Source organism: Vigna unguiculata, chromosome 3 (genome assembly GCF_004118075.2).
Source record: "Vigna unguiculata cultivar IT97K-499-35 chromosome 3, ASM411807v1, whole genome shotgun sequence".
Taxonomy (NCBI): Eukaryota; Viridiplantae; Streptophyta; class Magnoliopsida; order Fabales; family Fabaceae; genus Vigna; species Vigna unguiculata.
This window is the reverse complement of record NC_040281.1, coordinates 49,358,420-49,385,488: the sequence shown is the minus strand read 5'-3', so window position 1 is coordinate 49,385,488 and position 27,069 is coordinate 49,358,420. Positions and strand designations below refer to the sequence as shown.

Genomic DNA, 27,069 nt, shown 5'->3' with positions numbered 1-27,069 from the left:
TTTTATTTTATTTGAATTTATGATTAAATTTTTTAAAATAATTTTGTAAATACCCGCAGATACTCGTGGATATGAAAAAAATAAGTGGATACTCGCATAATGGATACCCAACAAATATAGATACGGGTACGGATGAATATTTATCCAGCAGATAAAGTACAAAGAATTGCTACCTGTCATATCCGTTCCGTTGACATCCCTAATCCTAATAGATAAGACCAATAGAATTCATGGAAAATTCAGGAAGTCAATCTTGATTGCAAGTAAAATATAATAGTGATTTCTTCTTTAATCGTCTAACTTGTTACTGTTGACTTTTAATTTCCGCCCGGAAGAATACAATGCTATCACCTATATAATAGAGATATACTAAAGTTCAAAATTATATCTATAACAATATACAAAGAGAATCTCCTATTTTGTACCCACATTTTAAAATATCAATTTTATCTTTTAAAATATAATTATTTATTAAATTTTTGAAAATTGACCATTATTTTTACAACTTTTTATAAAATCGTCTATTTATGCTTTTTCTCTTTTTTTCTTTATTTATTAACGGTTATTCTCTCATTTTTTTCTGATGTATTTTACTTTATTTTTAATAAATATAATTTTATTTTATTTATTAACTTAATAACATTATAATATCATTATTTTATACTAATATAATATCACACATATTTAAAGAATGTATACACACAAACGTGATAAAACCTGTCTTTACGGTGGTTTCTATGAGTCTACATAAGCAAATAATGTTTATATTCTGAAAGGTCAAACTTCTGAATCAGACTGACTTTTTCTTCAAAAATGTGTAATATATATTAAAAACAGCCATTTAGGCCCTCAGAATTACATTGTCGACAACAATGTGAAGAAGGGATGATTACGGAAAAACAATATCAAAGTAAGGTATTCGAACTGCTACAATTTAACAGGATGATTTTCAATGAGACGTCAGAGGAGCTGCAATTTTACCATATCCGTTAACGACACGCTTGTAATAGCCAGATAACCCTAATTAGTTAGTATTGGCAATAGCCAGATAACCCTAATTAGTTAGTATATATTGGCCAGTTTTGAATGGTAAACAAATTGTAACCACAGTCTGCAAGATGAAATGTTTATATGGTGATTGATTAACCATGTTCATGAAATTTTTTCGTTCATTTCAACATGATGCAATGCATATGTGCTTATGTTACGCCAAATTTACGTGTTCTGTACATGATGGAAGATATATGCTCAACACATATGAATGGCACTCCATAGAAACTAGTGATTTTCTGTGCCCTTCTCATAATGTTTCTGTTACACCTAAACTCTCCTACTTTACATAAACTTTATACAAATCTAAAAGCTTTTCCAGCAGTCATGTAATTCACCAGAGCCTCTGGCTTTTAGTCAATATTTAGGCAAAGATCATCTGAAGCAGGAGAATCTGTAGGAGAATCGCTCTCCAGTGAAATGTCATTCTCCAGTGAAGATGGAAAAATGTGATAAAAACTTTTTTGCTTCTGCGTTAAACGCCAATCTTCGATGTAGGTCCCTTGGCAGAAATTGACATGGGAAAATGCTCTCTTTTCTATCATTTCTATAATCTTCTTGGTCTTGCCAAGAATGTAAACTGAATTTCTCACAGTGTCCTCTCTCTCTTCAATCGTGCTATTCAAACACTTGTTGGATATAACGAAAGGTAAGTTGCTGAGACATGCACCCACTATATCAGAAATCATCGCTGTAAGTCCTTCAAAGACCCTCTCACTTGTATTATCTCTTAATAGCTCTTGATTTAAGAGAGCAGTTTTGCATATTCTGTACATAGTGTGAGATGCAGATATTTGGTAGGGCCATAACGAAGGGCTTATCTTCATGCATATGTGCTTATATTTGACTTTAAATTTCTCATACCTGGCTTTTGCAGCATCGGCTAGTTGTTCAAGTGTCTCTTTGGGTCTCTTATCTTGAAGTGAGAGCTCACAAAGATCCACATCAAGCCACTTGTCATACAGATCAACTCCAAGCCAAACAATTTCTGCTGCAGAACTGAGTTTAGACAATTCTCCTTCTCTGTCCAGGTTATTTTCTATGTACTTGACAAAGGGGAGTGCTTCATTTAGAGTGCTTATCAATTTTTTTACTGAATCCCTATTGATGTTTGGCAGTGCCACTGCAATGCTAGCTAGTGTCACCAGAGGAAGTGACCAACTATACGCTGCTTGTGTACAATGCAAAGAAGGAACTTCGTCACTGTCAAATGCTCCCACTCCCTTGAATCCCTGCAAGAAAGAACATTTCTTCTCTAATAACTCAATGAGAAGTTTTGGCTGCTTTTTTTCTCCTACTTGAACCCAGTGAATAGTGGCATCACGATTCTGTTTCAGCATCACCTCAACTAACTCTTCCTCGCCTTCAAGATGCAGAACAAAACGTCTAAGATCCAGCTTCGGAGCAGACCTTGCTTCTGTTCCCGAGCTAACGCTCGAGACAGTAGAAACAAGTTTGGTTCTCAACTTCTTGTACTGTTCACCACATGTGAAGATCCAGCACATGAGGATTACTGAAACGTACTCGGTGGCTTTACTCATTAGCACAATCGCCACCTGAAGTTTGATACAGAAACGCATTACAAGAGTTTTTACATCATGACACAGCTTTCTGTACTGCCTGTTACGAATTCGAAAGCCAAGAGGGCTTTCTTTAATTTTGATTAGCTTGGTAGTCCAGTACCCTTCAACTTGGAACCTTCTCTTGCGGGTCTTTTTCCTCACATTTGGGCACTTGTAGGTTATGGCCACGAACCATCTAAAAGCAGGAGCAATAGTACCCACCACCACTGCCGCAACCTGAGCTATGAGAACTAAGATGGTGGACCACTTGTAGTCAGAGTCACCGGAGCAAAAATCAAACGACCACGGCATCAAGTAAGATCGAAGAATGGCCTCTGCTAATGTCAGGGTACTCAGAAGACAAAAGGCACCAGAAGCAGTACAAGACACTGACCTTCCAAGAACAAATTGAGGGCTGCTTGTGTGGGTCATCATCCAAATTTTCATCAGCTGATCTCTGAGTTCGTTCACTATTTGGTTCCTCTCCTCCGCATACCCTTTTGAGCACTGCAGAAGTGCGTCTTGGTTCATCTTAAGTTTCAGCTCGAAATAGTGCTTAATCTTTGGAATACTCACCGCTATAGAGGTCATGGTCATCAACAAAATCACCATGAGGAGCAGGACGACAGCATGTTCCACCCAGAACACATAGATAACACCGGTGACAAACTGGATGCAGATGTTCACAATCATGGTAACCACAAGGATGGCCATGGCCATGAGGTTCATCATGGTGTCTTTGTTCTCGGTGATCCCTAGAGTCGGCATGGAATTGGCCATTATCGTGCAGATCAAGGCGCTGCTGCTGAGTTTTGATAGCTGATCATGACGGTGTGGCATAGGGGTGTTGAGATCCACCGATAACTTCACTGCTACAGCTATTATCGCCAAGGAAGTGGCGTTTAAGCAGAAGAATTTGCAAGGAAACCAAAATTTGCGGCCTCGAATTCCGAGTATGAGATCTGCACCCGCTGCTACGAGACAGGCAAGAGATGCTGCTGCTATGTATATGCCAATCCATGGCATCGGTCTGCTGAACTTGGTGGCATCCATGGATCCATTGCTGTCACAACCGGTTATTCCCATCTATCTTTCAGGGGTGATACGATGATGCTTCTGTTTACTGCAGAGTTATGTTATATGCTTTGTATCTAAGGTTGTTTCTAGGTTACAACAGTGCTTTGCTCTTCTCCACACAATCTGGATTACTAAGAGACAAAATTTGAGCATTTTAATGAAATTTGTTAGTTGGTGTTTATATTTTGAAATACTAGTTATAAAATTTGTGGATATAAAATACTCTGAAAGCGATCTCCAGTAATAGGTACAATTACTGCAACCAAGTTAGGTGGCTAAAAGTCATCAAATTAGTTGACGCAAATGCTTAGGTAATTGAGAAATATTCTAGGGCGTTCATTGATGGCGGCAAAATCATCTTATTGGAGGTTATATTTTTGGTTTCCTTTTCCAACTTGTCTGCTGCAACAATGAGTCTTTCTTGTATGATGATGTTATTAAACAATTATTATAGTGTCTATCACTCAACTCACCCCTTGTTTTTTTTCTGGGTGTCTCAGGGGTAGATATGGAGCAATGATATTTGTTCATCTCAAAATAATGCACATTAGGGTAGCAATAGGAACCGGATACGAAGGAAAAAGTTATGTAATGATAGGTGTCATGTGTAGGTTAGTTTCTTTTGGTCAAGCTTCTTGGATGGAGATTCTTCAAACTAGACAACTCTTTCTTCTTTTGAATCAACGACGTCTATTTCAATAAAAAAGATTTTCATATTGGGTATATATAATAACTTTTCTTATTTTATATTTAATTATATTTTAAAATCATAACATTTTAATTTGATAACTAATCTTATTACTTCACTAACACACAAAATCGACAATACACATGTTACAAAATGAATAAATAAACAATATTGATAATAATAAAAATACGAATAATATAATAATTATTATTAAAGAAATAATAATATCAAGATATATATAAATTAAAGAATATTAATCAGATTCAAGAATTTTTCTTTATAACAATAGATAAAAATAAATAAGGAAAGAAACAAAAATATCTTGGTTGAGACATATAGTGTAGTTTTTAGAGAGAAAACGCTCCTATTACACATGTCAAAACAAAATCATGTGCACTTCTCTTCCAAGATACAACAACTCGTCAGATTAATAAAGTGCAGCGAATAATCTTTGAACCTTATGAACACTGATGTCTTAAAAGATAATATAGAGAATAATACAAAACACTCTTATATGAGCTTTAGTGTTTGTTGTGTTTATTCACATACTATATGGTGATTATAAATAGTAGAGAGACTTAAGAGTCAATTGTAATAAATCTAATTAAATAAAATATTAATTCTTAATAAAAAATATAGTCTTTAACTATAGATAATATTTACCCATAAAATTAAAAGTCTATAAATATATTAGTATCCGAAGAATAATGGTAATGAAAAAATAATAGAGAAGATCAAGTGTACAAAATTTAAAAGTGTAAAAATTTTCAAGTGGAAAGATGTAAAAAGTAAAATAATTTAAGTGTTTAGGTAGAGTGATTTGATGCATAAATTACAAAAAAAATATTTTAATATGTATATATAAGTTATAATTAAACAAATACTAACTTGGTTTCAAATTGAAAATGACAAAATTGAAATGTATTAAAAATTAGGAGAACGAAATTTGAATTAAAATTTTAAATAGAGAAACTAGATCGAAAACAACTGGCAATAACACTAATACATGACACTCTAAATCGATGAACAATTGACAATAACGTCAACTTAACAAAAAATACTCATTTGAACATTTAAAAGAAATTGAGGACTAAATTAAAAAAAAAAAAAATAAGAGAAGTAAAATGAACCAAACCAATAAATCAGAACTAATTAAGCCTAAATAATAATAATAAAGTTAATTGACATATAAAAAAAGTTAAATATATTGAGTTTTAAAGAGAATTTCATATAATAATAACATTTATATAAAAGTAAAAAATTTGGAGAGAAACAATATTTAAAAAAATAAAATAAATTAAATCAAAATAATAAATATAAGAACCAAATTGAATATAAAACATTAAAATATGACACTAACACATGGTACTCTTACTCACACATGACCTTGTTAGTATCACGTGATATTACTCTTGTCCTATGACACACTATGCTAACTTAACCCATAAACATTTTTTTTTTTAAATTAAAGAATTTGAAACATTAAAAAAAAGTGATTTGGCACATGATGTGGTTATTTACGTGTTGTTAACTATATAAACAACATGACTCAATTAAAAAAAAAAATTGATAAAATGAACAAAAAATTAAACTTTACTGACCATAAAAAGAATCACATTAAATAAATAAAATAAAAATTGAAAAAAATCACATTAAATAAATTCAAAAGAATGAAATTAAATTCGTATTTAAACCTAATTTTGTCTATGAAGTGTCTAAAACATTATGTGAATGGTCCTGTACTTACATGAGACTCACCACACTAAATTTTGTTAACAAAATATTCATGCGCATTAACTTTTTAGTAACACCTTATAACTTATTTATCATTAAATGTTGTGATGATATAAATTATATATTATTCTATGTCGTTCATTAAATATTAAGGTTTTTTTTTTTTTTTTTACGATTGGATCTGAGATGGAGTGTGAATGAATTTGAATTTGTGTGAATTGGAATTGATGGATGTATATTTTTTTTAAATAAATTTAGATGGTAAAGTAAGTGAATTTAAAGACAAATTTTTTATGGAAATAAGTGCATAATTTGAGTGATGTGATATATTAAAAAAACTTTAATAGATAGAATTTGGAGATTACTAAAATACCCTTATGGTATAAATATATAAAATAATTAGTTAAAATATTATATTTTAAAAAATATTATTTAATAAATTTTAATAAAAAATTAATAAAAAGATAAATGATAATAAATTATTATTATTACTTTTATAATAATTAGTATTTTTTTAAATTATCATTAATAATTAATATTATTATTAATAATTTTTATTATTATTATTTATTGTTATATTTAATTACGATATATATTATTTATTATTTAATTATATATATATATATACATATATATTTAATTATTATTAATTATATATATATATATATATATATATATAAATAGATATTATTACACATATACTAGCAACATACACACAACACCGGTTACATAACATCTCACAACATAAACATCAATTACGTAACCGGTGTCACACACTCACACAACACCGTACCAATTGTGTAATTGGTGCACACACAACACCGGTTATGGAACTGGTGCACTCACTTACTCATCACCTTATTTCACATCTTCACACAGACTGGTGTATACATCTTCAATGTAGTGGTGCACATAGCTTGGTTTAGGAATCTTGGCAGCACAAGAAGCAAAAGCAGCAGTTGAAACCAGAAGAAGGAACACGTACATGAATACAAAATATCAATCATGTGCAATGGTTATAATGGTAAAATGGAAAAACCCTCAAATCTTCGTTTGGTAGGAAGGATGAGATAATCTTGATATATTGCAAATCCACACTCTTATTATGTCGTTTATCAAATGAGGAGAACACGTGCATGTATTGTATTCCATCTTCACAAGTAAGTGGTAATAGTAACATCGCTACAAACAAACATTGTGTAATGATATGATAAATATATTAAATAAATATACTAATATGTATTTGTAAAAATAAAAATAATTAAAAAGTTAAAGTAATACAAATTATAAACTTAAAATAATTATCTAATATATTAAATATCTACATTAATCATTTTAAAAAATGGGAGTCATAGTATCATTCTCCATCACAAATAAATGGTAATAATAACATCGTTCCAAACAAACAATGTGTAATGATATGGTAAATATATTAAATAAATATACTAATATGTATTTGTAAAAATAAATATAATAAAAATAATTCAAAAGTTAAAGTAATACAAAATTATAAACTTAAAATAATTATGTATTATATTAAATATCTACATTAATCATTTCAAGTTTTGAAAAGGTTATTTTTTTTCTTCCAATAATTAAAACCAAAATTTATATATTTGATAAGGAGAATGATATTATGACTTCCATCTTTTGACTTTCATTCTTTACTCATACTTCTTGACGTAATTTAAGTATGAGTTATTGGTTCATTTAAAGAAAAAAAGTAATACATTAATCAATGATCCACCTTAAATCAGGATATATAATAAATGATTAATTATGTTTTTAGTTCATGAACTTTAGCCAAAAATTGAAATTCATCCCTGGTCAAAATTTTGATAAATTTTGGTCATAAACTTTACAAATGAATGAATATAGTCCTTTTAACCCAATTACATTGACTTTTTTCAACATGTGAAATGTGTTTCATGTTAATATTGGAGTTGTTCACGCCTTTTGACACATTTTCGGCTCAATATTTATTGAGAAATGCATTTGAAATCTAAAATAAAAATTAACAAGATTGGATTAAAGTTGAGGAACTAAAAACATACTTAACCCACTTAACCCTGTAATAAAATATGAGAATTAAAGATATGAGTCCTGGTATAATTTTCCATTTGATAAAGATTAAAAATAATAATTTTAAATTTGTAGAAATAAAATAAAAAATAACTGCGGGAAACACAATTAAAACTCGTATGTTTAACATTGTAATTTATAAAACATGAAAAATTGGTAAATAGACAGCGGTCTAAAATTCTCCGTCAGACTTAGGGTTTCTAGTGAACAGAAAATCCCAATTTTCTTCAGAAAAACTCAAATTCCTTTCTCTTTCGCCCAGCAATCGAAAATGGGAGGTCACGGAGGTCTGAATATTCTCCCTCAGAAGCGTTGGAACGTCTACAATTACGAGAACAGAGAGAAGGTTCGTCGCGACGAGGAACAAGCCGCCAAAGAGGAACAGCTCAAGCGCGAGGAGGCTCGGAAGCGCGACGCCGAGTTCCGTCTTGAGCGTCTCCGCACCGCTAAAGGTTTGGCACCGAAGCTTCCCCTTCCCGGACCCGAACCCGAACCCGAACCCAAACCCGAACTTGAGCCCGAGCCTTCTACCGACGCTGGCCACATCAACCTTTTCGAAGGGATCAAGATTTTCGACCCAATTCAGGAGCCTCAGAAAGAGGGTCCACCGGCGAAGAAGAAGAAAAAGGAGGAGAGAGGTCCCAAACCCGACGTTGTTGTGGGCCCGGAGGATGAGAAGTATAGGCTTGGTTACGGGCTTGCCGGGAAGGGAGTTCAATTACCGTGGTATATTAGGAAACCTAGTGATAATGTAGTGAAGGATGAAAGCGGTGACGGCGATAGGAGGGAGAATAAGGGTGAGAAGAAGAGGAAGACGATGGAGGAGCTGAGGGAAGAGAGACTGAAAAGGGAGAGAAGAGAGAAGGACCGGGAGAGGGCTTTGAGACACGAGAAGATGCAGAGTCAGAGAGATGTTTCTGGCAGTAGGAGGAGGGTCTCCAGATGAACATAACATTCTGTGTTTTCCTTGAAGAGTTCCTCTTCATTATCATACGACATCTGAAGTTTATTGTTATTTAAAGTATAGTTAATCAAAGTGGTTTGTTTTTTTCATGAGTTTATAAATATCTACACTTCTTTTGTTGGGAAAAAAGTTAATGGAAAATGACTATTTGCTGACAGTCTGTCTATGCATCTATGATTTTCATTTCAATTTTCAATTTTCAATTGTATTTATGGAGATGGTGAAGATAATTCTTCAGAATGTGAGAAGACACTTTTACAGATTCTGGTTTGTTTCTCAATCTGCAAGTTCAATGCTTTTGCATCTTTTAGTTTCCTAATGAGTTCATGAAAAAGAATTTGATGGAGCATGTCTACTTGCTTCCAATGGCATCTTCACCCTGCTTTCCTGCATTCTTAAACAAAAATTCTGACCACTTGCTCCCAAAGTTGTCAAAATCTCTAGATAGACAAAAACAAGTTAATTCACTATCAGACTCTTTTTCGAGTAAAATCGAGGAAACTTATGAAACTCGTAGTGAACTCAAACTCTCCAGTCAAGAAGCTAGTTAACGAGTTTGAAATTAAAATTAAATGTAATTTTATTGGATTCTTATCTCACACAATGACAATGTTTTATTATGACTCCGATAAGTTGAAGAAATGAACTCCATTTTTAATTGTTCACATTAGGAGCCTTTTTATGATTTTATAAATAATTTAGTCATCTATACTGTTTAATCTTATTTAGCACTGATGAGCTATCAAACTTTGTTAATGTGAAAATATTGTATTATATATGGCATACGTTAACAATAGACTTTTCTATATTAAGTAAACTCTTAAGTTTACAAGTGGAATCTATGGGTTGAATCTACAAAAGCTGCATGAGTTTAGAATTTTGAGTTTGATAACCTTACTTCCCTAAGTTTTCTGCAGTTTTATATTTTATTTAACCTCTGCTGTCAGATCTCTGGGTTCCATTGTCCACCGTGTTATCTGGTGCATTAAGTCACTGTTGCTGTAGTTCACTGCTGCCAGAAAAAAGAAATCCAGCAAGCTATCGGTGTTGTTTTCAAATTACCCATGTCTTTCCCGGTGAATTTTCTGGCAACCATCTGGCAGCTTTCACAGCCTATCTTGTGACTTCCCAGCAACTTCTGGCAATATTCAACTGACTTGCTACTGGTTCTTTGGTGGCTTTATCTTGTTTCAGTTCAGCACTGGACAATGTTATCTCAATTACTTTAGACCAAGACTGATGCCTTCAGATGCTTTAGGTGAAATACTTCAGGTTTGTCCTTGACTTTCTCTTAAACAAAAATGTTGCTGTGTATCCTGTCTATGATTTACTTCAAGCTTGACAAGAAGGCAATTTCTTCCTAGTGACTAGCTGTGCTAGGAATATTTAAGTTACTACAACAAACTACTTTTATAAGTAATACTGCTACTGTAAATAAGCGCTATCATGTTTTATTACAGTTTCTACTATAGTGAAGTTATTACTGTTGCTGCTACTTAAATTTTGGAGTTTTTTTAATCTGTAAACATTGTGTGGAAGGAAATTAATACTAATATCCTTTTTGCATTATTGAGTGTCTAAGAAAAACATTTTACTGCGCTAGTGGATAATTTATCAAGATTGTAAATTTATCAAGTTGAACTAAATATTCAAGGAGGAAGTAGGAATTAAAGCTTGTTAGGATATAAAAAGGAACGGGGACCTTATGATTGAGAACAAAGGGTTGCATATGATTTATCACTTAATGAGAATAGAATGACCTTTAAAGTTTTGAGGGAATATTAGCATTTACTAATGAAGTGTGAGCGATTTCAGCAACGACATCTTTGTTTGCAATACTATTTTGTTTAGGGGATGCAAAGCAAGAAGACTGTTGCGTTGTTTTGAGAGTTGCTGTGAAGGAATTAAAGGGAGTTATTGAGAAATGAAGGAAGCTGAAGTATATTAGTGTATGCTGAGAAGTGAACGTAAATGTAATTGTTTTAAGCATATGCATTGAATCCATAAAATTTCGAACAAGTTCTTTTGAGCAATGTCTTACTATTTTGGCGCGCCTACTTTAAAAGTGTTTATATATTTAATAACTGCACTAACTTTGTTACCTCATTTTATTAACCTTTGACTTAATGAAGAAGAAAATAGAAGGCATTATGAAGCTTCTGAGTTGATGTATACTGATTGAATATTTTAATCACCTGATCAGGTATGGATACAAGAAGACATTTGATCGATTTAATTGATATATCCAACCTGTTCTCTTCGAAAAAATGTAAAAACCTGTCATACTCTTTTATCTAGTTTTTACCCTTTCCCTCTCTATATTTTGGTATGGGCTTAGTTGTCTCTCAATTTTATAGATTTTATAAACATTAGGATCAATGTAGTGTATGATTAATAGCTTGTATAATATATATTAAAATATTTTTTTTCAAATACAGGACAATTAGATGGATAGGCAAGATGACATTTTGGACTCTGAAAAACAACATTTGCTACCACCTCGCTTTGAAGTGCGTAACATTTGATCTCGATGTATGAGATCACTTCAATGAATTGTCAGAGCCTAACATTAACAAGCAAGATAAATGTTGTCGTAGTGGTAGTTGGATTAAATTTGTGAGTGGAACAATTGCTGTGGTAACTCATTTGCGCAGATGCAGGGGTATCCAGACAATGACGTGAACCAGAAGAAAAAGTTGGATTCATCTACCACCAATCATTTCTTCTCATTTCTTTGCCAAAATTGACTACTTATGCCAAAACGAACTGATCAAAATGTTTGTCGCAATGGAACTTTCCTTTTGAATTGTGGATCTTGAACCTTTTGAGGAATCTCTTAGCATTGTTAGCACCCTTTCTTATTGCCATCTCACATACTATCTTGGCACGTCATTTTTTTAAACTTTTGAATTGTGAAAAGGGAAGTTGAGGAACTTTCTTTATTGTCACTCTCATAGAGTTTGCCTCACCACTTAGACTTGGACTTCATCTCAAAATTGAGTTTTATGGGTTTGATGGTTCATTTCATTAACAACAGCCGGAAGATACAAAAGAAGGTGATCGATTTTTGTTGTCACACAGGAAAGAGTTTTATGTTGTCACACCCTCACTATTTTCCTCAAATGAAAAAGAGGATTTTGAGGAGCTCGAGTGATTTGAAAAAGGTAACAATATTTTTTTTATACTACATTGTTGTACCATGCTTACTCAAATATGACTGATTATAAGTAACATTGTTTTCTTAATTTTGTGGACACCATTCCCTCACAAGACTTTGCTTATCCTGCATCTTGTGTGTTACCTAGATGATGACTGAAAATGTAGAATGCTCTTCTTTTTGAGACTTTGAATTAGGATTATTTTGTATTTAGTTATTTGGACCTTGTATTCTTGTTTTCTTTTATTCTCGGGTTTATTAACTTGTTTTTCTTCATGCTTGGGTTCAATTTTATGATACTTGTATAGAACTGCAGACCAGGGTTGTTATGTAAGCTAGAAACTGCCAATCAGATGCAGAATTTTTGCTGCAATGACACCTTGGCAGCATCCTTCAGAATTCTACAGCAACGAGGCTTTGGCACTGAAAATCATACCGCCATCAACCCAAGCAGAAGAGAACGGGTAAACAATTATACTACATGGTTAAACAAGAATCAATGAATGCCAAAAACATTGAATTAGAGTTTTATTTCTATTGTAGAAAAGATTAATTAAATATGCAAATATATATATATATATATATATATATATATATATATATATATATATATATATATATATATATATATATATATATATATAAATATATGTATGTATGGTTTGGATTTTGAGCTTTTAGTGATTATTTCTCTTAAAAAAGAGAGAGGATGTAATAGTTTGAATTTTATGGTGCAATGTATGCCTAAGATTCTTGACTCTTTTGGCAACAAGACCGTTTCCTCTGCTAGTGATGCTTATTGATCTTGAACACTTGATCATATAGAAGGTTAGTCATATTTACAGCTTTCTCTTGTCTACTGATGAATAAAGAAACAAAATTTTTATATTGCCTTCGCTTTTGGTTTTTGAAACAAGTCCTAATACCAATTTTAAGTTTGGAATCAGTTTCCAAACCGGTTCGGTTCTTGAAACCAATTCAGAACTGGTTCGAGTTTTGAACCCTGATTTTAAACCAGTTCAGTTTTTGGAATCGATTTTCAAACCAGTTTGGGTTTTCAAAACGCCAGATTGGTTTTCTGAACTGGTTTGTAAAAACATTTTGGTTATTGATGTATACACAACCGGTTTTTAATAGAGTGAAAAGCTGTTGAGAACGGGGACACTGTTCAAGCAGACCAATTTAAATTCCTGATATTTTTTATGCTAATAATTATTCGTTTTAAAAGTTTATAATTATGCTTTGCTTACTCGTGGTTAACTATAAGCGAGTTTAAAAAATATGGATTTTTTGTTTATCAACAAACTTGAAGTTTTATTACATTAAAATTTGGCAATTTGGCAATATTTTGTGTTGCAGACAGTGGAGTAATATGAAGGATGTACATAGTTTAAAGTCCTTCCTATCCAGAATATTGATTGACCCAGTGAGATTTATTTGAATGTTTGGCAAAATCACTCTAGCCTTTTGTACCTAGTTTAAAGTCTTTCCAATCCAGTCTTGTGATGAAAGGAAAATTTTACATGGCCAACATAAAGTTTTCCTGCACCTATGAGACACTTAATGAAATAGTTTATTTAGTATTTGGAGTTTCTTAAGCAAGTTCTAGCTGAATCTAATGCTGAGCTCAGTTTCTTCCTGCACCCTAATAACTTTGTTCCTGTACTCCTATAATTTCTCTCGTTTTATCCTTTCTGGATTTTGTAATCCAGAAGTAAAAAATGGCTTTTAGATTAGATTATATAATCTGGAAGTATTTTTTTCTAAAAAGGTAATTTTTTATTATAGAATTAAAATGGTTTTTCGAAAGTCATTTGTAATTTTGAATTATACAATTTGAAACTTTGAAAGTTAAAAAATGACTTTGAATGGTATAACTCAAAAAAAAAGGAAAAAAATTATGAAGGTGCAGGAAGAGACACCCTTGTTGCTTTGAAAGGGATATCCAGTCCAACTCTGTTATGGCCCGTGAACTCATTTTGGATTAACACAAGTAGAAATAAACTCCATTACCGAAAATTAATAACGATAATGGTTTAAGGATTAACGGTGCCGGTGAGAAAATTATTATTATTCTATACTATAATGAAAATTACCAAACTTATAAAAAGGAAATTGTAATGGAATAGCAATATGAAAATAATTTATGTAGTTTATATCTAGAGTATTATTTCCTCTTGTTAAACTGGTAGTATGAATATTTCAATATTTTGGTTTTCCTTTTTAAGTTAGACATTTGATTTGTTGAGTAGATCATTTAAGTTCGTAGATTAGCCTATGATGCTCACCTCCATAATAAAAAGGGATTATATAGTTTGGCAAGCTGTCACAATTTCTTCTTGTTTTTTTTTTCTTTTATGTCAAAGGATAAACTTTCTATAATCGACTTAGAAGCCCATAATCCAAAATATAATAAAGTTTCTATAATCTGATTTCTCAATTAAACCAGATTAATCTCAAATAAAGTTTGACAACATTAATTAAAAAAACCATAATTAAACAGTTTTATCAGTTAAAAAAGAGTGAGAGCAGCATGAAGCCAAAAGGTCAGCTAGTTAAATTTGGTGGTTGGAAGGTGACAGCCAATCTCTAGTGTCAAATCAAATGCTTGAAAAAGGGTTTGCTTTGTGCATAGAACCATTGAATTATTCAAACTATAGTTATTTGTCCAAACATGACTTAAATTAATAGAAGGTTTAGTTTCCAAATCTTAGTGTGTGGGCAACTTTAAAACCAGAAGCTCGTGAAGAAAGGAAAACGAAGATGTTGACTCCATAAAAACAAGAGATTTTGATAATCAAATGGCCATTAACAACACAGAGTCAGAGCTTTGCATGAAGGCTACTACAAATCATAATCGTTCCCTTTTGCACATGGAGAACTTGACCCTCCCTCCGGTAGGTTTTCAAATTTTCAATTTAAATCTTAATATCTCTCTCTTGTAATTTCATCATTACCCTATTGATCCCAACAACTCTAAACTCAAATCTCTTAATCAAAGTTTTGTAGATAGAAAAAATGATGGTGAGAAGAAACAAACCATCAACTTGATCATAAATACTTAACAAAGAAAATGGTTTGAAGTGTTCCAATTAAGTTATTGTAATATAAAAAAATAGATGATCGTAGAGATGCCAAGTTCAGTGCTATATTTTGTAATGGTTGATGAACAGTTTCAGGTTGTAGTGATAGCAGCAAATATGAGGTGCAATGGATGCAGAGGGAGAGTTTTCAGAGTTGTCTCAAGAATGACTGGTAGGTTTCAGACTCTGTTTTGTCTTCTCTGGACAAATTTTAAATTGTCATCATAATTGGCTTAAAACCTAACTTTTCTTTTTTGTTCTGCCAAACCTATTCAAAGAAGCTATCCAAACCATATTTTTAATACAGATATAACTATGGTCAAACCATTTAATTTGGTGGTAGTATATTGGAATCAGTCATTGAGAAAAAAAAAAAAAAAGCTTTATCATTTTTCCTACAAATCTAAAACACTTTGAAGCATTCAATATTTTCTTTATCAAATACTTTAGTTAATTTTTTTAAGAAACATATTTATTTTATATATTAAATTTGGATAATATTTTCATAACTAAATTTTGACAACTTTATCTTACAAACTGATATAACATTTTCTGATTGGTTTTGAAATATACAGAAATGAAAAAATAGAAAATCATTTAAAAAATATCATTTCAGATCCTAAGATAAAGTAATCAAAATTTAATTGTTAAAAATTATTTTCCATTAAATTTAGAGTGTTATTTTAGTGAGGAAATTGGGATGATGTTGCAAAATTACTACAATTTACATGCAGGGTTGACAGAGTACACTGTGGATCTGCAGAAGAGAGAAGTAACTATAAAGGGAGATTTCATGGCAAATTGCAATTTGCAGGATGAAAGCATTAGAAGCAGTAGTCTTTTGAGTGCGAAAGATGAACCCAAGTCCCTGTCTACGTTTTTAGCTCACTCTCACTAACAGTAATCTAACATAACCCTACCTACAAATGATTAAATCATAAGGCTCACTCGTAATGAATCACAACATGCTGCCAGATAATTCAAATCTATGCAACTTCATGCCGGTATGAATTAATTCGTTTATTTTATTCACCAGTTTAGATGACTTTGTGCAGAATTAAAATGCTTCAATTTAGTGTGTGTTTGATTTTGTGTCAAAATTAACATAAAATTAATTTAAATTAATTTTCTAACGTGTTCAGTTTTTAAAATTAATTAACAGATAAAAAATTCACATCGAATAAGAATCAATTAATTCTTGTTTATGCCGGAATCAATTCTCCAATATCGAACTAAATACATCCTTATTTTTCCTTTCATGATGATGTGCTCAGAAGAACACAACCAATAGAAAATTTTAAATAACTTCGATAAGGATTTTGTAGTCTCTTACAATTGCCAGTGTCTAATAAGCACTAATCTTGCTGCTTTTCCTATGGGAAATTTCTCAGATGTGTTAAAAAAATAAAATAAGAGGAGTAATTTTGGCTGAGCTTTCTAAGATTGGGGTTGGTAAGAAAATAAGGTTTTTTACCCTAATAACTACCCTTTGACAATCCTCTTGAATGATAAAATGAAATTTATATTTTTAAAGAAAAAAAAAGGAAGGACAGTAAAGAATAGTACCAAATGAGTATAAAACAATTATTAGTGGCAAAGTATCTTAATCCGCCGGTAATTAGGGATAAGGTTTGGTTACTATCCAAAGTAGAAAATATCATATCGGAAACAATAAAAGGGAAAAATTGAGTTCATGATACAATCATATGAACTTTGTGTTTCTTAAGGAGTTGTACAAATTCAAAACTTGATATCAAATTAGATTCAGTAAAACAGAATCAAATTTGCCAGTAATTATTTTATTGCACATATAACTAAAATTTGATATACTTAAACACCAACAAGATTAAAAATTTAGAGTGAGTTGAAAGTTTTACATTAAATAAAAATAAGTAAGATAAATAATATATGAGCAGGATTATCATAAAATTTTAGATTAAAAATAATGTAATATAATCAAATACAAACAATTTTAGAAATTTATGGTAAGTATTTTATATCGGATAAAAATGGGTACGATAAATAATATAGAAAGAAAGACCGTAAAATCATTAACTTAAAATTTTAGACTAAAAGGATGTCTTAATTTCTTATATAGACTTGTTGATGATTTATTAGTATCAAAATTTCTAAACATCTCTTGTTGTAAAACCTCAAATAAAGAAGTATTGTGTTAACCCAAACTGTAAAATGAATTTAGTTTTTCAGCTCATTCGCCGCTTGACTAACCTAGTTACATGTTGACAAGTGATCTAAAGGATGAACGTGATTTTCGAGTGTTTAGATGATTACCATGGCTTAATATATAAATAAAATGACCATTTTCTTTTTCATGTAAATCACCGAAATACTCTGCACTAAAAAAAGTGATAGCATACACATTTAAATTTGAGGACACAAATGAAACAGCATAAAAACTGTTCGTTATAATAATTTAATGGGTCCAGCCTGTATTTGTTTTGGGTCGTATATTATTTACAGTACGAGGAAGGGGAGACACGAACTATTGTTGTTTGTTATGAGTCATGTATGAAAAAAGAGTGAAGAGATAACTGGAGGCATTGAGAGATCACCAAATTCGATCCACTCAAATGTGCTGAGAAAAACGAAGAAACACGTGTGGCGTTACATGAATGATAACTTTGCCCTTTCGTTGAGAACACATTGCCTTTGAGAAGGACAATGATATTTTCTCACAACATTAAAAACATATTTTAAATGATTTTGAAATATAAAAAAATAAAAAATCAATTAGAAAATATCATTTTAGATTATAAAAAAAATTTATTAAAATTTAGTTGTTCAAAAAATATTTTTCCAAGAATGGTGTTGCAACTTCAAACTAAAGGGACAACATCATTGGGTACCGGTCTTTTTGACCGTGTAGGTGATCAAATTCCATTGTACATTGCACAAAGGTTATGAGGCTAAGTTATTATGCCAGAAGACATTAAGGCACTACAAAGACTTGAGCACACAAATTAAGAGTCGTTGGGCATACACAATATAAAAATGTGAACATGTAAAATTGTTTATATTTTTGCTTTTTTCATTGGGATGTTTTCTTCGGGGTGACATTGTCAAAGCCTAGTTAGTTTGTTTGGTTTCTTTTCTTGTATTGTTGTGTTGGAGTGATATTGTTAAAGCTTAATTGTTTGTATTTGTTGTTGTTGTGGTCATTGTTGTTGGAGGCTACCAGATGTCTGAAGTAATAGGTGTGAGCACTACACCGATAAACTCTAAAATATACGTAAGTGGTTGTCTTTTTATAATGTTGGATTTGGTCGTTGCATGGAGGTTGATAGTGATAATTGTTTAAAATATATTCATTTAGTTAGTCGGATAAATTTCATGTTGTGCATTTTTTGTTTGCACATTAGTTTGACTAGACGAGATTTAAGTGTTATTATGATCCATTTATGTGTAAAAGAATCGTACTCAATTATAACACATGCTCAAAAAAGATACTTAATTGATTGAAACATGCTCATTCAGCTGTTGACTAATCTAGTTACATGCTGACACGTGCTCTTAAGGATGAACATGGTTTTTAAGAACATTACTGTTCCTTTTCAATTCTAATGATATGAAACCACGATGAATCCTTGAAGATTGATGTTATTCGTGGTTATCGTTGACAACTTGACATTATCATTTAGTCACTAGATGAACCACAAAAGGTAAGTTACAAAAAGAATGCATGTTACCGAAAGTATGAGTCAGTTCACAATCAGACTAACCACAGACCCACAACTTCCCTAATGTTTCCTACTCCCAAAATGTTATCCACCCCCAAAAAAAAAAAAGAAAAAAGAAAGAAACAGGAAAAATAAAAAGAAAATCAACATCTGCAGAATTACTCTATTTTTAACTTTCCTCATAATTGCTTGAAAGTCAGGAACAAAGAAACTACGATCAAATCGAAGCACAGAAATGCTTAGGTCTTCTTCAAGAGATACCCCATTATTATGCCAAGTAAGCCAATTAATACGACAATGACATATGATACTCCACCACGACTTTTGTTGCCTTCCCGCTTCAGTAGATCCTACAAGCAGTAGAATCATGGCATTAAGTCTTTCCTTACTTTCAAAGCTAACAGTAATATATAAATAATATCAAATACAACAGTGACGGCACATAAAAAGGTACTTGCTTTAACTCTAATGAAATCGTACTCAGTTATCCACAAAAGAAACACACGGTCACAATTCTGGCTAAAATCCTGGAAGACTGTTGTTCCAACATAAATTGTAGGAAAGTAATTGATAGGAAGAGTCGCATTCTTAGCAGATCATTACATAGGTGAGAGAAAACAGCTTTTTGAAACAACCTAAGTTAAAGTATCTTATACATGGAATTAATGTGTAAAGTTACGAAACACAAACATCAATCATATCCATCACAAATGTTCAAAAAACTAAACTCACTAGCTGATGCAGAAATCTGCGTTTATCATTTTTCCTTGCACCAAATAATCAAAAACTCACAAATGCTGGAACACAGAGCATCTGTTTTCAGTTACCTTTTAGTTCAAGCAGGGTTTTGAAATAATTAGAATATATGATGATATTTCAGAGACAAGACTATAAAAAACATATGAAAGGCAACTGCCAGAATCAGAAGCAGTATCATTCTCATCATTTAAGATTAAAGTCCTCCATAATCAAAAGAAAAATAAATATAGATTACACAGATGAGTAAATTTAATTATCTACCCCAATATTGTAAATTCTCACCAGTTCCTGGCGAAGCTTGCTATTTTGTTCAAGTGCATTATTCTTTTCTTCAGTCAGTCTTGAGATAAGAGCTCTAGCCTGTAAACAACCATCTATAATCAAAATAAAGTTGTCTAACAGTACCAACTCTAGAAGTTACAAGCTGGGCTGAATTTACAGCACATGAACAAAGAAGAGTTTGAATACAGTGGATGCCCCCTGTAATGGATTCAAAATGCATATATATAATGTAAAAATTTGACTGAATAAAACATCAGACATGCATCACTTGAAGAAAGTTTTGTCTCTCAAAACCATCTTTAAACAAGTAATCGGCATCAACATGAGTAATGTATATCTATGCTCCTTCATATCATATGGTTTGCTTGGAAGTCTAATATCAATAAAAATTGTGAATAGCGTTGAGCAAGAAAAGAAGGCTTTCCAAAGTAATGAGTTTGTGTAAGAGCAAGAAATCTCTGAAAGCCTTTATTTAATTACTGTTATTGTTAAAACCTCCAATTGAAAAATCAGACATTGCAAACACTTGAAGACAACCCTTGGCGAAATTAATATCCAATTTATATTCTCCAAGTGAGATCATAAGGCCGTTCCTTAATAACTCAATTGCATATATTTACAAAAACAAAAAGGAAATGCCTTTCTGATTTACCTCTGCCGATTTGTCTTGAGCCTCAGGTCGCTCAGTAAATCCTCTCGCAACCTGAAATACACAATAAGAAAAGGCATTTCAATTGATATTCACGGAAATTTAGGGAAAAAAGAAAACAGAATAAATCAAGAACCCACTTGTGTGAACTCAGAACCGTTGGCATTTCCATTCTCCGAAACAGAACCTCTAGGTGAGGATCCTTCCTCGGAACCTTCTGGTACTGGAGATGGTGGTTGAGGAGGAGAAACATACAGCACTCTCAATTTGCTCTCCTCAACCACATGTCCCGCCTCCTTGTTGAACTAGCCAATCCCAAACAGCACAATAAATCTTGTAATTCCAGATAACAAAAAAGTCAAATGAAAATGCAAAAGCAACCAGCACAACACATACAATTTCCGGAGTGATGTCCTTCGGACTGGTACCATCAACAGTTTTTACGCTCTGAAGAAGAAACTTATCCTTGCATTGCATATCAGGCGGAGCCTCTTTTTGTGCTTGCATGGTAACTTCCATTTATACAACAAAAAAAAAATCCCAATTCATTACTCAGCCATTCCATAGAGCACAACTAAACAAAAAGTAGCAATTCGCATTCAAAATAATCATATCAGTACCCATAACATCACATGTAGATCGCGGCAAGACAATTCCAGTGTTCGGACGAACACAATACTTCTTCGGATTGGTTGTTTTCACCTGAAAATCGAAACCAAAATTCAAACATAAACTCGCAAATTTCACGCAGTCATCAAAGAAACACTGCAAAAAACGTGCGGCTTAAATCCTACATTACGCAAAACCTCGTTAATTTCACCGCCGCTATCAAAACCGCCAGATCTCACAACAGAAGCAAAACAAAATTCCCCATCGAACCACTCCCCAAACTAATCAGAAAAAACGAAAGCGAAATTGAGCGTTACCTTGAAGGCGACATAGGCATCGGTCTTATTAGACAATTGAAGAGAACACGAGATCTGCTTCTTCAGTTCAACTAAAACAAGAAGAAAAAAAAGAAGAAATGAGAGAAGTGTGAGGAAATCCCTAAGAGAAGAAAAAGAGAAGGAGTTGAATGGAGACTGACAGGGGAACTTGAGTTCGAGAGGTTCGATGTTGAGGAGTTCCCCACTGCTCATGTTGGAGACGGATCGACGGAGTTCAGACGCAGAGAAATTCAAATTCCGATCACACACACACACACACACACAGGGAAACGCTTTTCTATTTTCTTTGTGGCGGAGAAAGTGGCCGTATCAAAGTGCCTTCAAACACAGACACAGTTTTTGGAATTCAGTACCCACACTCACATCACCAAACCAATACCAAAATATTTATTAACATATTAAAAACGCAGCTTGATAGTTAAGTTTACCAAACCTTGTAATCTAATTTCAGCGCCACCAACTATTTTAGGCTAAATATTACTTTTCATTCTTCATCTTTTTATGTTATTTCCTACCTTAAAGGTTGTAATTTCCGACTCTGTGTATTTTAAAATATTTACTTTAGTGTTTTTCATGGTTTAATGTTGACACATGTTTTTCAGAACTTACCTGTATGTTAATTTGTGTTTGTTGGCTTCTACACCTTGTCCACATATTGTATTGATGATGTGATTCTCATTTATTTTTTTGTTACCTAAGAACCTTGTAGTTTGGCTTCTTACATTGTAATCTCCAAATTCAATTTTTTTATTTAAGGTTTGTGTTCTCTTCTTTGATTTTGGTGAATGAAATGAGGCAACTCTTGGTGAAGTCTCAATCATGGTGGTATCACATGCATCTGATACTCCAATAATCATTAACAAAATCAAAGATAAAAAATAAGAACATAAGCATACGACAATATAAAAATAAAATACTTAAAAGTTACCATGTTCCTATAAAACTATGAATGAAAGTTTTCTGCTCTGTTGTCAACTCTGTTAACTTACATGTTAGAGTTTACTTATTCAATGTTTGAGTTAAAACAACATGAGAAAATGTTGTTGTTGACTGTTGTTAAACTTAATGTATTAACACGTCAAAAGACCAAAATACAAAATATAAAGGAATAAAGATAACATTTAACCTTAATTTTATAAATCAGAAGTAATTTTTCCGTTTTTAAAGTTTTTATTACCAGGGGAAGTATTTATTTTTAAATAATGTTATATTATATCTTTTACTTACTGTAATTAGCATGGTCCTGATCACTTGTTCATTTTAAAAATTTAAAAGCAACATTAGTTGTTACTTTTCAATTATGTGTCTATTTCTATCTAATTTTTAATACTTTTCTTATCATAAATAATAATAACTCATGTTTTTAAAATTGGACTTCAATTGTGATTGAACCACTATTATTAAAGTTATTAGAGTACATAAGAATATCATAAACATAATATCAAAATTTTATAATATTGAAAATTAAAATAAAACATAAAATTTAGGGTGTCTTAACATTCAAAATACATATACAAGTTGAAATAAAATATATTATATTTAAATTGAAATTTCAAATTAATATTTGTCATTATTTTTTTAAAAATAACAAGTTTGCATGTAGAATAAAATTGATCAATATTTTAGATTGATTATTATATGAAAATTTAGAATAGTATATTATTATATATTTTTAATTGTCCCATTTTAGATTATCTTGTTATTGGTTTCCTAATTATTCAACTAATTATGTCTGAAATTTTATAACTTATTCAGTCTGATTCAGATTTTTAAAATAAAAAGAAAAGTATACTAAGAAGTTAAATATAATTTTAATATATATATATATATATATATATATATACATATATATATATATATATATATATATGTATATATATATATATATATATGTATATGTATATATATGTATATATATATATATATATATATATATATATATATATATATATATATATAAAGATTATTGGTAATGGTTGTGTTAATGTTTTAAGAAAAGACAAATGAAATATTGAAATTTTATTTTTGTGTTAAATATTATATGTGCGTATACCTAATGTTTTAGAAAATATTTGACGTTCTCTTTAGGTATACACTAATTATTTATTTTGACGTAAATGTAGGTAAATTTGCATGATTTTGACAATTCGTATTCAAAACTTTGAATTGAGCAGTCAATAATAAATGGAAAGTAATAAATTGAATTTCCAAAAGTGGTAGTTTGAAAAAAACGTGAGGAATGAACAGCAGAGTGCAGAGTTTTCAAAATGAAACTATATATAGATAAATATTAAATAGGTTGTGGTCAAAAAAGAGAAATAAAGTCGCTTTATCATACTCATTTTTTCTCTATATTCATGTATTCATGCTCATCATTTTGTACTTTTCAGTGTTCACAAATGCTTCTATCATTTCCAATCCTTATCATAACAAATCCTACATTTTACTACTTTCTACTCTTCAATAATAACATATCAACTAATGCCATTATATATTTTACTATCTTCATTAATTGCAAAATCTTCCATCATCTAAATTAGGAGTGGCAATTAGGTTTGACATGTCGAGCCGATCTGCAGGTCCGCGAAAAAAATGCAGGACGGACCATGATAGGAAGTCTGCAGGTCCGTAGTAGTTCGACCCGCATAAGTCCGCAGTCTGCGCAAGTTAGTCCGCAAGTTCGCATAAAAGAAAAAACTTGCACTTGCGTATATTAATTACTTTTTTTATAAACTTTTACATTAACGTTTCAAATTCTTATATAACTGAAAAAGATAATTAAGTAAAAAAGTTTTTTAAGACTCGTATTTTCATTAATGTTTTACTTGATTGTTAATATAGGTAAAAAAGTAATTATTCATTTTTATGACTTATGATTTTAAGTTTTATTTTTTTATAAAACTTAGATTATAATCTTACGATTCAGTGTATAATATATAGTCTATTATTATCTTAGAAAAAGTTAATATTGAATTTAAACCAACCACATGGTTGTGAACATAATAAATACAATCAAACACTTATCTCAAATGCATGGTAAAACTATAGTATTGTATTGTTTTAGTTAAGAGGAAAGGAGGCCTTAGCTAAAGTATTTATTGTATTATCCTTTCTTTTTTATCCTTTTATTTAATTTAATATTTAGGAATTCTCTCATCAATAACTTATATAAAAAATTCACTTATTTAAATTATTTATATTATTTCACATGTTATTATTTCAATATTAATCAAAAAAATGTGTTTGAAAACTAATATTTAAGTTATTTACAGAGTTTAATATATAATCATTTTAATGTCGATAAAAAATAGATCAAATTTTTAAAAATAGATTAATTATAGTTTTGTGTTAAATTTTAAGAACTAAAAGTATATTTAATTCTTAAATATATATTAATTAGTGAAAATTTTTAAATTCACATTTTAATTAAAATTTTATTTTATATTAACATAATCTGATGAAAATATTTTATAAAATCTAGTCTTAACCCCTTGTTTAATTATTTTTGTAATAATACGATTGCTTGAATGTGTGCACGTTTTTTAGTTATTTTTGTAGTAATATGATTATTTTAAGACGGACACGTTTTTTTAAGTTTTCTGTTTGGCAGTAAATTTGGAGTGTTGAGATATTAATAAGTTGACAGCTAAGGTTGGAAAGGTTTCACTTGCGGCAACCTTTTGGAATTTACGAAGCTGACGATTCCATTAGGTGGGACCCACAATTAATCAACCTCTAATCTTCTTCGTTATTTATCGGTAATAATGAATCATTACTCAAGTCATAACTTTCCCATTTCTCATAAACCACTTTATTACTCGGAAAAAGTAAAAATAAATTTTCTTGAATCGCAAAGTTAATTCAATGTTAGTTTGTTGGACATTGATGGTAAGAACAATAAATGCCCGCACCACCCTACGTCTTCCCCAAGAATAGTGCCTACAAAATTTAACCTCAAATATAATGCCATCAACTTCTTTGTTCGCAAATTCTACAACTTTTTCTCACCCATTTTGAATATACGAGGGATGTGTTAGTAATATAATATGTTCGAATGTGATTGAGTTATTTAGAGCGAGAGTTTTTACCTTTTTGGAATATAACAAAATTTACAATAATTTTTTATATATTATAAAGAGGGAAAGAAGTGAAAAATATTAAGCCATCTATAAGATGTAATATGAAGGAGTTTATATAACGCATTATACAAAATAATCTTAACTTAATAAAATTTAATACGATCTTGATGGAGAATTTTGGGAACCAAAATAATACATTTAAAAAATTTTAATTCATTAATAATTGAATCTAAATTAAAATTTACAGTTATTCCTTTTTCAATGAAAACAATCATATTATCGTCAATAATTTTATCTTTTATTTTAGGTTTAATTAGTCGTATGTACCCACTTTTATTTAGATGTGTCACTTTGGTACCCGCTTTTAAAAAGAAGTCAATTGAGTTCCAACTTTTGAAAAGAAGCCTCAATTAGGTCCTTTTTAGCAAAAAATTATTAACACCGTTAACGGTATTGATATTTAAAATGACTTACAAAATTAAGTATTGATATTTAGATTAAATTTTAGTGGTAAAAGTCATGAATTAAGTTAACAGCTTTAGTAACTTTTGTCTGAAAGGGACATGATTAAGACATTTTTTCAACAGTTGGAACTAGATTGACACATTTTTAGAAGTGAGTACCAAAGTAACACGTTTGAAGAAAGTAGGTACCATCCGACTAATTAAACCTTCATTTTATCCTACAATATTGTTTTTTATAATTTTCATTGCAAAAGATGATCTTTCTATTTAAACATAGAAACAAAAAGAGTTATTGCCAAGGATTGACATTATTCAAGAATGGTTGATAATTTTTTTAAATTCAGTTTGTTATGAGCATCAACAATAAAATGATAGGTTGAAATTTTAAACTAATCATCTCTTCATCAATATACCTATTTTTCTTTTAAGTTTAATATTTAAAAATAATCTAATAAAAAATTGATACGTAATTATTAAAAGAAAAATATTTGATAATCAAGTTGCAATTAAAAACTGGTTATGGAAAAACACATGTTACATTATTTTTTCTTTTATATTCATACAAAATGAATACACAAAAGGCTCATTAGATTAAAAAACTAATACTAACTATTAAATTAATATTTAATTATCAATTGAAACAAGAGAGATTTATTTTTAATAATGAAATAGAACAAATGAGAAATGAGAGAACAAAATTATAAGTTTGTGTCTGTCTTCCATATTTTCTTTAGAAAGAACAAGAAAACATGTAAGACTACGAGATAAACACAATTTGTGGAAAAGTAAAAAAA

General features: G+C 30.8%; 4 protein-coding genes across 5 annotated transcripts; 2 read left to right on the top strand and 2 right to left on the bottom strand.

Moving 5' to 3' along the window:
- Positions 1-1,126: 1,126 nt before the first annotated feature.
- LOC114178382 lies at positions 1,127-3,850 on the bottom strand. Its single transcript, XM_028064247.1, has one exon. The coding sequence runs from the start codon at positions 3,696-3,698 to the stop codon at positions 1,404-1,406; it is 2,295 nt and encodes a 764-aa protein (XP_027920048.1). The 5' UTR covers positions 3,699-3,850; the 3' UTR covers positions 1,127-1,403.
- Positions 3,851-8,348: 4,498 nt separating this feature from the next.
- Positions 8,349-11,425, top strand: LOC114179532 (leukocyte receptor cluster member 1). Its single transcript, XM_028065901.1, has 3 exons — positions 8,349-10,233; positions 10,352-10,429; positions 11,361-11,425. The coding sequence occupies exon 1, from the start codon at positions 8,465-8,467 to the stop codon at positions 9,137-9,139; it is 675 nt and encodes a 224-aa protein (XP_027921702.1). The 5' UTR covers positions 8,349-8,464; the 3' UTR covers positions 9,140-10,233; positions 10,352-10,429; positions 11,361-11,425.
- A 3,175-nt stretch (positions 11,426-14,600) lies between these two features.
- LOC114179777 (copper transport protein CCH) lies at positions 14,601-16,437 on the top strand. Of its 2 annotated transcripts, none has more exons than XM_028066234.1 (3): positions 14,601-15,211; positions 15,494-15,569; positions 16,132-16,437. In XM_028066234.1, the coding sequence occupies exons 1-3, from the start codon at positions 15,116-15,118 to the stop codon at positions 16,293-16,295; spliced, it is 336 nt and encodes a 111-aa protein (XP_027922035.1). In that variant the 5' UTR covers positions 14,601-15,115; the 3' UTR covers positions 16,296-16,437. The 2 variants fall into 2 exon arrangements, with proteins under 2 accessions (XP_027922035.1, XP_027922034.1); XM_028066233.1 differs by having other exon boundaries at positions 14,721-15,211; positions 15,488-15,569.
- Positions 16,438-19,015: 2,578 nt separating this feature from the next.
- Positions 19,016-22,123, bottom strand: LOC114175824 (vesicle-associated protein 1-2-like). The gene is made up of 8 exons (XM_028060641.1): positions 21,873-22,123; positions 21,712-21,782; positions 21,406-21,487; positions 21,182-21,297; positions 20,926-21,090; positions 20,789-20,839; positions 20,137-20,214; positions 19,016-19,445 (listed from the first exon to the last, which is right to left on the bottom strand). The coding sequence occupies exons 1-8, from the start codon at positions 21,922-21,924 to the stop codon at positions 19,335-19,337; spliced, it is 726 nt and encodes a 241-aa protein (XP_027916442.1). The 5' UTR covers positions 21,925-22,123; the 3' UTR covers positions 19,016-19,334.
- Between the last annotated feature and the right edge of the window lie 4,946 nt (positions 22,124-27,069).

Bases quoted from the DNA above. Each gene is read 5' to 3' on its own strand.
- LOC114178382 (XM_028064247.1), bottom strand. From the start codon at position 3,698: ATGGGAATAACCGGTTGTGACAGCAATGGATCCATGGATGCCACCAAG.
- LOC114179532 (XM_028065901.1), top strand. From the start codon at position 8,465: ATGGGAGGTCACGGAGGTCTGAATATTCTCCCTCAGAAGCGTTGGAAC.
- LOC114179777 (XM_028066233.1), top strand. From the start codon at position 15,116: ATGGCCATTAACAACACAGAGTCAGAGCTTTGCATGAAGGCTACTACA. The intron at 15,212-15,487 runs GTAGGTTTTCAA...GTTGATGAACAG, and splicing joins AGAACTTGACCCTCCCTCCG to TTTCAGGTTGTAGTGATAGC. The intron at 15,570-16,131 runs GTAGGTTTCAGA...ATTTACATGCAG, and splicing joins AGTTGTCTCAAGAATGACTG to GGTTGACAGAGTACACTGTG.
- LOC114175824 (XM_028060641.1), bottom strand. From the start codon at position 21,924: ATGAGCAGTGGGGAACTCCTCAACATCGAACCTCTCGAACTCAAGTTC. The intron at 21,298-21,405 runs GTACTGATATGA...TATAAATGGAAG, and splicing joins ATCTACATGTGATGTTATGG to TTACCATGCAAGCACAAAAA. The intron at 20,215-20,788 runs GTAAATCAGAAA...GGTTGTTTACAG, and splicing joins CTCAAGACAAATCGGCAGAG to GCTAGAGCTCTTATCTCAAG.